Source organism: Coregonus clupeaformis, chromosome 4 (genome assembly GCF_020615455.1).
Source record: "Coregonus clupeaformis isolate EN_2021a chromosome 4, ASM2061545v1, whole genome shotgun sequence".
Lineage (NCBI taxonomy): Eukaryota > Metazoa > Chordata > Actinopteri > Salmoniformes > Salmonidae > Coregonus > Coregonus clupeaformis.
Genome location: NC_059195.1, coordinates 23547253 through 23557802, shown reverse-complemented (window position 1 = coordinate 23557802; position 10550 = coordinate 23547253). Strand labels below are relative to the sequence as shown.

Here is a 10550-nt window from a genome sequence, read left to right as displayed (position 1 = left end):
AGTGTGTCTGTCTCAGCCCCATAGAGCTGTGCACAGAGCTGCACAAACACCAACAGCAGGTCACTGACTACCTCTCATAGAAGTCATAGAGACAGGGACACAGAGGGACACAGTCCTTAAGTGCCAAGGCGGTGGCCCGTGACCAGCTGTCACTCAAACACCCCCCCCACCCCCCACAATATAGCCCTGTTAAAAGGGAGACCAATAAAGCAAGCCAGGGGTAAAAACGAGAAGAGATATTTTAAAACAACAATATTTCATTTTAATATTCTCTGGTAGGCAATTGACATTAGCTGTATTCAATACATTTTGTTGCATTCCAGTTTTTCAGAGTTAATCCAGATTTTACTTCGCATTCGTTAGAAGCATCAAACATCTCAACTTCAGTCAACAAGTGCCAAACCTTAAACTTATCATATACGCTTTTTAATACCAAGGCAATAGAATTTGAAACAATTATTATTTACACATAGATACAAAAATATATTTCACAAAAAGGTATTATTGATACATTTACAATGACCAGCTCTATAAAATGACAAATATACTTCTATTGTAAAAAGCTATTTCTTAAATAATCTTCCAGCTCAAGTTTTGTATAAAGGACGCACAGACTGCCCCATGTATGTGAGATGGTGTTTGTCTGTCTAACAGTGTCCCAATACTTTTATAAAGCTTCCTTTCCTTGTCTCCTTCCTAATTTCCTCCCCTAGTCTCCTCTCTTCCATGACTGCTAATAGCTTTTAAACTGGGGCTTCGTACGAAATATCACCCTATGCCATATAGCATGAGGTGCCAATTCAGATTTGCCCATTCTTACTGTACAAACCTAGAAAAACCTATCCAGTCCAGTCCAATCAGATCAGATAATGAGGGAAAGGAGATGAGGAGAAGGAAAGGAGACAAGGAGATGAAGCTGTCTCATACTATTGGGACACAGCCTTGAGATGAAGTTGTTCAGCAAGTCTGACGGTCACTGTGACTGTTCCTGTGCCATGTTCACAGCACTCCCGGTGTGTGTGTGTTCTGGGGTGCTGGACAAGGTGTCCCCTCCTCTCGATGGCTACTCTCCAAAAAGGGTCTCTGCCACTTCTCTTCAGCTCCGTGTCACATGCCTAAGGAGAGACAGACAGACGTTTGATTAGTAATGGACTGTAGACTCCTCTACGTGCCTCAGGAAAGACGGACAAACAGATTCACACACAGTGCTTAGCAATAGCCTCTGGCTCCTTGGCAGTCCAACACTATTCTTAGTTAGGAGGGGGCAGTTTTACTGGGCAGCCATCATTAACACTGTAGACCCTAATAAAAATGCCAGGCTCTGCTTAACCTGAATGACAAATAACTGACTGTCCCTTTACTTTATGTGACTTGCTTTCCCATTGTTTAATGTGACTGAATGACTAACCGTCCCATTGGTTTGAATGAGGAACATTCAGTACTCTAACCGCCTGGCCTTCTCTGTCCAGTAAGTGTTAAGAAAAGCACCGGAACACTTCCATTGGTAATTCCAATTCCGAAGCTGACATTTATAGTTCCCATTCCACCCCAGGTTTTACACGGGCACATTCCAATGTAACCGCCCTGATGCAAGTTCCAACACTCTGGACTTCTGTAGTAAAGGATCGGTCCAAAACAAATAAACTGAGCTATGTTGGTCTGTACCCGCCACATAAACTAGACTCTCTCTCGGGTTACATTCTTACATAGGCTGCCATAGGCTGCTGCGTGTGTGTGTGTGTGTGTATGTGTGCGTGTGTGTGTGTGTGTGTGTGTGTGCGTGCGTGTGTGTGTGTGCGCGTGCATGCATTTGTGTGTGTCAAGGCATAATGACATGAGTGACAGCTGAAAGGGATATCTTCCCTTTCCCTCGAGGCCTTACATGGCCTATCCATACATCCTCATACATCCCCATACATCCTCATACATCCCCATACATCCCCATACATCCCCATACATCCTCATACATCCTCATACATCCCCATACCCCAACCCTGTTTAGAACTGAACGCTAAGAGCTTATTGTTTCGGAAAAACAGAGAGGCGTGACAGTCATGTAGCTATATGGTTAGCATAGCTAACATAGTTAGCATAGAGAAGACTGACTGAGTACACTGTAAAAAAGTAATTAGTTCTGCTAACACATTTTTCGGGTGGAAACCTGTTGCCTAAAACCAATTCAAAGTATTTCAGTGTTCAATACATAAAGTAATAAAGTGACATCATCACCACCCATATTGTTATCTTTTTAATTTTTTTGTGTTTTATGAACTTTTTGACCTTCAATTGTATTATGTATTCTGAATTATAATGCTTGAAGTTACTTGAACATTAATATTTGTTGTAGTTAACATTAAAATGTAGGGTCCCTTTTACTTAAATGATGAACCTTCATTACAAAAAATTCAAGTGTAAGTAATTCTGATTAGTAATTTTCAGTGGTCGTGTCTTAATGTTTAACATTGTTTTATGTATTTGACGATTTGTCATTTTAACCCACCTTAACAGGCATTGTTGAGCACAGTGCTCAATCCTCTAGCAGGAACTGGAGATAGAGCTGTAAACATTATAGGATGCTGCATTAGCCTCTGTCATTGAGAGTGGTGCACATTACCTTGTTAATGGTGGGAATGGCTTGTCTCATTATTGAACATCAATTTGTCCGACGGTTTTGATATCTGTTCATCATGATCAATTACACCTCATAGCACAACAAACTGCTTAATACTATATACTAGAAATATACTTTTCTTTCTTTGAACGTGCCTACAACATTGTGTACAAGTATCATAAATCCTCTAAAAACAGAGCCAAGTGGCACTAAAAGTATTCATAAGTTTTTACTCAAATATCAATGTGTCTGACTACTACATGACGTAAATGTACTTTATTATTTTAAGTAAAGACGTAAAACATAATAGAATCAAGTAAGAACAACTTACAGTTTTTAATAAATGTTATATTGACTTTAAAATATTAAATCACAATAACTTCTAAAAATGCAATAACTAGATTAGCAGAACATAAATAAATACAGTTATATTTTCTCAATAACCTAATATTTGTTAACAGTACTCAAAAACATTAAGTGATAAGAAATCTTATTGACATCTGAGTTAGTACTACTTTTATGATTTGAGTTCTACTGACTATTGGAGATGTTTGAGTTGCCACTACTCAATTTCTTGAATGAGTTAGGCAGTTACTTTTTACAGTGTACTGTGAATGGTGTAAGCTAATAGCACTTACTCGCTAATGTCTTGTCAAGGTCAGCAATGAAGTCTTCCAGTTCTTTAGTGTCTCCCAGTTTGGCTGTAAACAACATAGCGAGAGGGTCAGGTAATAGAATAGAACAGAGTAGAACGGTATTGTCCACCTGCAATTGCATAACCTCATTTTAACAAGTATCATGTATTATGTGAATCGACCATTACATGGCATTATCTACTACAAATATACACATACCTACTACAATACTAAACAAGAAGAATGAGTCACTTGAACGCTACTTAGTTAATAGGTGACCTATTGGAATAGCTGAGGATAGCTGAAGTGTTCTAAGCATAAGGCAATAGGTCTGCCTATCATAACATTTGACTTCTCCTAAAACACACATCATGTTTAATCCTGCCTCTATCTTTCTGTCTAAACAAACGCCTCCTGTTTGCATACAGTATAGAAAAGTTATAGTCAGAATGACGTGTGTGTGTAAAGGTGAGAATGTTGACGGTTGTGTGTGTGCATGCGTGCATTTCTGTGTGTGCAAATGTGTGTGCGTGCATGTGTGTGTGTCGAGGCTCACCTTTGGGTGATGTGAGAGGTGGGGGGGAGGTGGGAGAGGGAGAGAAGATGGTGGGAGAGTTCAGTCTCTCATCACTGAAACTGAAGCTGTTCCTGTTCAGCGACTCAGCACCTGAGAGAGAGAGAGAAAGAGAGGGAGAGAGAGGGGGAGAGAGCGAGAGAGAGAGAGAGAGGGGAGAGAGATTAAAAGACTGTTCACCTTTCTGTATGCCCAAAGCTGCTGTAGGGCCTATTAACACATCCATATGTTTTGTTCACACACACACACTTGCTCGCAAGCACGTACGCACACACACACACGCACACACACTAGCAGACTGACTGTTAGTTCCCTAACTCATAACTTGACAGACGTCAGTGAGGTTAGTGTGAAAGGGTCATGGCAGGGGAAATTAGTAGAGGGTGGTGGGAAGTCAAAACAAAATGCCACTATTTAACAGCTGGGCTCTCTCTCGCTTTCTCTCTTTCTCTAGCTCTCTCTTCAACTATTGAGATGTAGCCCTAACCCTAACTCAGAGAGGGACATATTTCTCCTGTGTGATAAATAGTGTGTGCTTGATTTAACTCTGCCACGTCTAGTACACACACACACACGTTAGCACTCTCCATCCTGCATTCCCCCACAGTGGTAAAACTGGTCAAAGCGTTGACTGTGTGATTGCATAAGTGACATAATGAACACATTGATTCCGCCAGTAGATATTTCAACCGGCCACAGAACACGACAGGTCTGTTTCACCGTTTGTTTTTTTCCGGGAAAGGAATGGTGGTGGGAGAAGGAGAGAGTAAGATAACTGTTGTTTCTCCTCAGTAAAATATAGAAATGGGCAGTATAGTGGAATTCATTCCAATTCTAAACAGCTCAATTTTGTCCGACTATGAAGTATGTTATAAAGTCAGGGTGGGTACTGTAGATGGAGGGACTGTCCCAAAAACGAGTTGTTTTACTATGGTCATTTTCAACAGAAATGCATTCAGTTCACTGTGCTGTCTCCAATCCAAAGGTAATGGAACTCCTTTCTCAACTCCTGCTTAGATTGAGGTCTGCTGGTCTGCTACTTAATCCTTCTATTAACCCTCTTGACAGGTCTGACTAGGAGTATGAGGCTAACTACTACAGCATAAGCAGCTTAACGTGCAAACCTCAAAACATCTCTCTCTCTTTCTCTCTCTCCTCTCTCTCGCTCTCTCTCTCTCCTGTCTCCTCTCTCTCTCTTTCTCTCCTCACTCAAGAGTTCCACTGGACCCTGACAGAGTGGCTCTGATGTACAGCACATACCTAGAGTAACCCCTGACCTCCACCTCTCAGCACCACATGCAAGTACGCACACACACACACACACACACAAACCTTGATCTAGGTCCAGAGATCTTGGATTTAGATTGAGCTACTGCTGCATATTTGGCACACAAGCCCCCATATTCCAACTCAGCCTTGTCTCTGTGGTAGCCTATACGCTCTTAGATTTTATTGTCATAAGCAGCTATGCAGTCTCCCAGACGTCAAGCTGTGCATTACCATACGGGGTGTTTGTGTGTGTGTGTGTGTGTGTGTGTGTGTGTGTGTGTGTGTGTGTGTGTGTGTGTGTGTGTGTGTGTGTGTGCTACGCCTCGGGCCCTAATCCAAATGTGATAGCCTCACACAGTTACACACAGACAGAAATATGCTCCCACTCCCCCAGTGGACATTGATTTAATTTCCCAACCACAAGTGAGTGGGTTGGGGTTTCTGAGGGAAGATGTGAAAGGATAACATCATGGTGCTCTGTAGTGTGTTCTACAAACTCCACGTCTGCAGAACGAGTTAGGAAGGGTAGTGTCCAGTTTGCATGTTTAAGACCGGGGGCCCGGCATTCACAGAGAGAGTTACTATTTCATTTATCTGTTTTAGTAACAACTAAAAGAGTATGTAATAATGTAATTATTATAGCATAACTACTGTACACAGATTTTAAGAGGAACCTAATGTGAAGAGTTACCTAAACATGTTATCTACAGACAAGTGTAAAAACATTAGGACTAGGATTCCTGTGTGGGTCCTGTCCTCTCCATGGTACTCTATTGAAGAGTGATCTGTCTCATGCATGGGAGGGCTATTGTGTGTAAGGACTGATGGATGGCTGCATGGCTGAAAGAGAGCTGCACCCCAGTGTGGGCAACAATAACAGCACTGGCAGTCTGAACATGAGGAGAGGCTGGCAGACACTCTGGGGGAGAGAGAGCGAGAGCGAGAGCGAGAGAGAGCGAGAGAGAGAGAGAGAGAGAGAGAGAGAGAGAGAGAGAGAGAGAGAGAGAGAGAGAGAGAGAGAGAGAGAGAGACCACTCATTCAGTAGTACTGAGAAATTGAAGGTTTCCAAACATTGATGCTTATCATCAGTGGTGGCAGGGAGTGTGTGTCCGCCTGCTATAGTTCTTCAGCAGACCGGGAAGAGCACTTATGGGACACATGATAAGATATAATCTAGCACAAATGGCAATTCTGTCTGGCACTATACTGAGTAGCAGGTATTGTGAGCCTCAAAGTGCAAACAGTAACATATCTAGGCTACTGATAGCTCCTTTCACTACTTGAGAGTGTTTGTACTACTACTGTTGCCCCCCTGTTGGCTATGTAATTGTAGGCTCTGTCAGGAGGTCTGTACCTTTATGGCACAGGAGTGTGCTTGCCCTGTAGCTGCAAGGTCGTTGGTTCAAACCCTGTTTCAGGCATCACCGCACAATTGCTACACTGTCTTTCGATATTAGGACAACTGTGTGTGTGTGTGTGTGTGTGTGTGTATGTGTGTGTGTGCGTGTGGTTCACTTACTTTCTGAGTCGCTGATGCCACTGTCACTGACGCTGGCGCTGCTCCGTCTCTTCACAGTCTTCAGGTGCTCGTCGTACCGGAAGTGTCTCTTCTCCACCGGGGAAGTGAAATCCTCGATCACCGCGTCGAACTCACACAGCACGTCAGACAGATCATCCTCCTCAAGGAAATTAGCTGAAATAACGGAGGGAAGAAGCATGTGTTACTTTACTGGACTGGTGTGCCTATCCCACAACCATTCTCATTCAAAATATAATTTAATTTGCTCTCTATTAATTTAGCCTATCCCATGCAACCTATCGATAGTCTATGTTTTTGTGTCGTTAAAATATGTGCAACACACGTTACATTGAAACATTGTTACATTGTAACAGCTGTTGAATAAGAACCACACTTGCACTATTTCACATAACTTTATGGCTCCCTTTCTGAAAGGTTCAATAACGTAATGCAATGCTCAGTGTTCAATGCATTGTCCAGTGGAAGTCGAAAGAACAACAAATGAGATGGTCTAACTTACATTTGCCTTGAGACTTCAACTTTGGAGACTTCATTTTTCTTGTCTTGTGAATCTCAAAAGTATCCAATATAATTAACTTGATCGGGACGAAGTAAACTCCGCGGGTTTTTCCAATAACAACGTTCTTGCACCTGTCCACTACTAGTCCGCGAAAGCAAAGCGCTGTCCCTCTGACAAGTGTCCTGCGTCTTAAGACTGGTTTTAAACTCTCCCCTACACACGGTAGGGGTGGTGACTCGGAGGAGGCGGGAGAGAGAGAGGGCGGAGAGAGAGGGAAAGGGAGAGAGAAAACGCACTATGCATGATTTAACCGGTATAGGCCTATCCGTGACGGTTTTCTATTCCATCCCCTGTAACTATGTGTTTGTAAACAACTCGTGTGTCACTGAGCGGTCAGAGATGTAATGCTTACCGGGCATACATGTAATACTTTTACGTTTTATTTATATCCCTGACCCTGAGCTTTCCATCTTCTATCACTGGGCAGTTTTTGAACAGAATGGGGTAAAACATTGTAAACTAATTAAACTAATGAACAATTTATTTAACAGTGTATTATTTGAAATGTGGACAATGGCGATCTTATTCAAGATTTGTTAGTTGTCTCATTCATTAGTAAAAAAATAAGAAAAATAGGAAAATGTTGAACCTTGTAGCCTATCACAGCATTAAATGTAACTTCCTAAAATAGGCTACAGTCTCTGGGCAATATCCCTTTCAATATATTTGTGTGGTCTATGTTAGAATTTACTGGAACTGGAATTAAACATAAATCCAGCAACCTAATTGAGTTTCTGGTAGTAGCCTACTTTTAGTTTGGAGCGACACCTTGTGGTGTGAAGTAGAGTTGCAGCCCCCACAGCTGGCTGATGTCTGCTGCCCCTCTAATAAAATACAGTACATCAAGAATCTGACTGAATATTCATATCCTATGGTATCTGATGTGAAAGACGTTGTGATAAATAGGATAAACAGTATTTCTGATATTCCGTTTTTCTTCTGTGGTAAGATTTCCTGCTCCTCATTGGTAATTAACCAAACTCCAATGATCTTTTTGTGTCATGATGGTTTTGATGGAACTTTAATGCAGGACAAAACACTTTTTTACATATAAAATCAATACATATGTCATAGCACTATCAGTACACATTTTCGATTTGCTAATGCACCACTGCATCATACAAATACTTGTCTTTATTAGGCTACATACTGTATATTATGGATCAGCCTACATTTTATTGACTTTTCTCTTTGAATTGAGCTGAATTGAGAAAGTCTTTGCATGAGTGGCAGCAGCAAATATATCAGGACTCAGAATGTAAAGACAGGCTAATTTGCTCGGCCACTTGTGCATAATCAGCGTTGGAGAGCTGTGACAATGTCTGGGAGCCAGCCGTGTTTCTCCTCCTTACACAAACAAAAATGCTGAGTAGAATAATTATGGCCACCATGGCCAGTGGAACTGAAATGGCATATAGACCCACTCTGTCTGTCCCAGACTCAGGTACCCAGCTGACATCCAGCTTGTTGTCCAGACTGAGGTGGGTGGCGGTGCAGGTGTAGTTGTGTCTCTCTCTCAGCTCCTCTGTATTGACCTCTAGACTCTTTCTCAGCTGGTAGGTCCCATCTCCATTGGGCAGCAGCTGGCCCCCAGTCAACTCCTGTTCTACTATTGGCTGGCCATCTCTCAGCAGGGTCAGGTTGATGTGGCGGGGTAAAAACCAAATGCCAGACAGCTCACACGTGCCCCTCCAGACATGGCTTTCTGTATGAGCCTGACTCTGGCATCACAAAGTTCTTCTCTCTCTCCAGAAATATCTTCAATGTTTTTATGCAAATTGGTAGGTAAATGGTCTGATAACGCCATTTTGCATATGTTTGATGCACCTCACTCCATGGCGACAGTAGGTATCCAGAATTCTATGAATAATGTGTCATGTTGTAATATATTAAATCTGCAAAAATTGCATTGAAAGCATCCGTGGACAGAATAAGGCCGGGTTCACCATTATCCAACATCTCACAGCCAGTCATTCTCTGCTTAACATCTATATTCCCTGTGGAATTAAAGCGATACCTCAGGATTGACAGTTGCCTTTTCATGCTGAGGAACATGCGTCCAAACACATAAGCTGCGTCTTGAGCTACATCAACCTCTGTTTTGTCTGGGGCGTTATGTCCCTTGTGGATGAACTGCTCAATGTTGGAGTCAAAGTAGCCAACTTGAATGTCATCCTGCATCAACACAACACTACACTCAGGGAAAGGTGTTTCTCCTGAGATACAAGTTGCAAATGCCCACAGAGAATGAGATCCTGAAAATAAGATCAGTGAATATTGTTTACAATGGTTATGTCTGAAAAGCTTCTGAAAATATTTGACTCGGTTTTCCTATGAGTTTTGGCTGCAGTCTGGTACTAAACACTACCTAGGCTGGTGCTCACGCTGCTCCTAGAATCAAGATTTATACTAAATGAGATATGAGAGAGAATAAAAAGTGAATCTTACCTGTGTTTACAATGGTGTAAAATGAAAGCAAAAGAAAAAAGAAACACAGTTTTACCATGGTTCTGAACGTGTTCAATACTTTTTCTGCGCGCTTGTATGCTTCTAGGGCAACTCTCAAATAATCTTGCACACTTTCACTTTCACTAAGCCTTACAGACTTGCACTTTCTTGGTGAAGGCCTAGTATATGCGGTCCTTGGAAAAGTCTGCAATAAACTGTTTCTCAAACACAATTAGGGATTTAAATTATGATACTTTTTCTAGGAGAAAAAATATGTTCTGCCTACCTATTAACTTATTTAGTGTGTCAAGCTATTATTTTGTTAAATTAGGCTCTCTCATTTTGCCAAAACTCTCCTGTCTGGTTTCTTATGTTTTGGATCACTGTTTGATTTGATCCCATTGCCATTTAATGTCAAATTATTTCTGAGAGCTTTTAAGGAAAATATGTCACCATCTGGCCTAAGGAAATTATGTCACCATCTGGCCTAGTGCCCAGTCCCAAGCCATGAAAACTAGACAGCTGTGCAATAGTAACTCCCTGTCATCTACAGGCTGACCGGGGCAGATTGGCCATCTGGCATTTTGGGCAAATGCCAGATGGGGTGGTCCATTTCTAGCTATGGGCTGGTCCATTCCTTTGCCCGAAATACCAGATAGGCTGGTCCATTTCTAGCCTAGTGGGCCTGTCTTACTTGGATTTTTTTGCGAAATGATCATTAACTGGCTAATAATGGGGGCCTCAAGGAATAAAATTGGCTTGTGTGGGGGCATCGAGAAAAACATGGGCCATTGTGGGGCCTCAAGGAAAAAAAAAGATCCGGTGTAATAGAAATGCCAGAGACGATTTCATTTACATTTACATTTACATTTTAGTCATTTAGCAGACGCTCTTATCCAGAGCGACTTACAGG

At 41.9% G+C, this 10550-nt stretch overlaps 1 protein-coding gene and 1 pseudogene across 2 annotated transcripts; both read right to left on the bottom strand.

The window, feature by feature from the left end:
* Nucleotides 1-239: 239 nt before the first annotated feature.
* rgcc (regulator of cell cycle) lies at nucleotides 240-7312 on the bottom strand. 2 transcript variants are annotated; one of them, XM_041868521.2, is made up of 6 exons: nucleotides 7130-7312; nucleotides 6610-6783; nucleotides 3803-3913; nucleotides 3250-3312; nucleotides 2501-2557; nucleotides 240-1115 (listed from the first exon to the last, which is right to left on the bottom strand). In XM_041868521.2, exons 1-5 carry the CDS (start codon nucleotides 7161-7163, stop codon nucleotides 2502-2504), a joined length of 438 nt encoding a protein of 145 aa, XP_041724455.1. In that variant the 5' UTR covers nucleotides 7164-7312; the 3' UTR covers nucleotides 240-1115; nucleotide 2501. The 2 variants fall into 2 exon arrangements, with proteins under 2 accessions (XP_041724455.1, XP_041724465.1); XM_041868531.2 differs by lacking the exon at nucleotides 2501-2557 and having other exon boundaries at nucleotides 7130-7308.
* Nucleotides 7313-8194: 882 nt separating this feature from the next.
* Nucleotides 8195-10550, bottom strand: LOC121554825 (annotated as a pseudogene).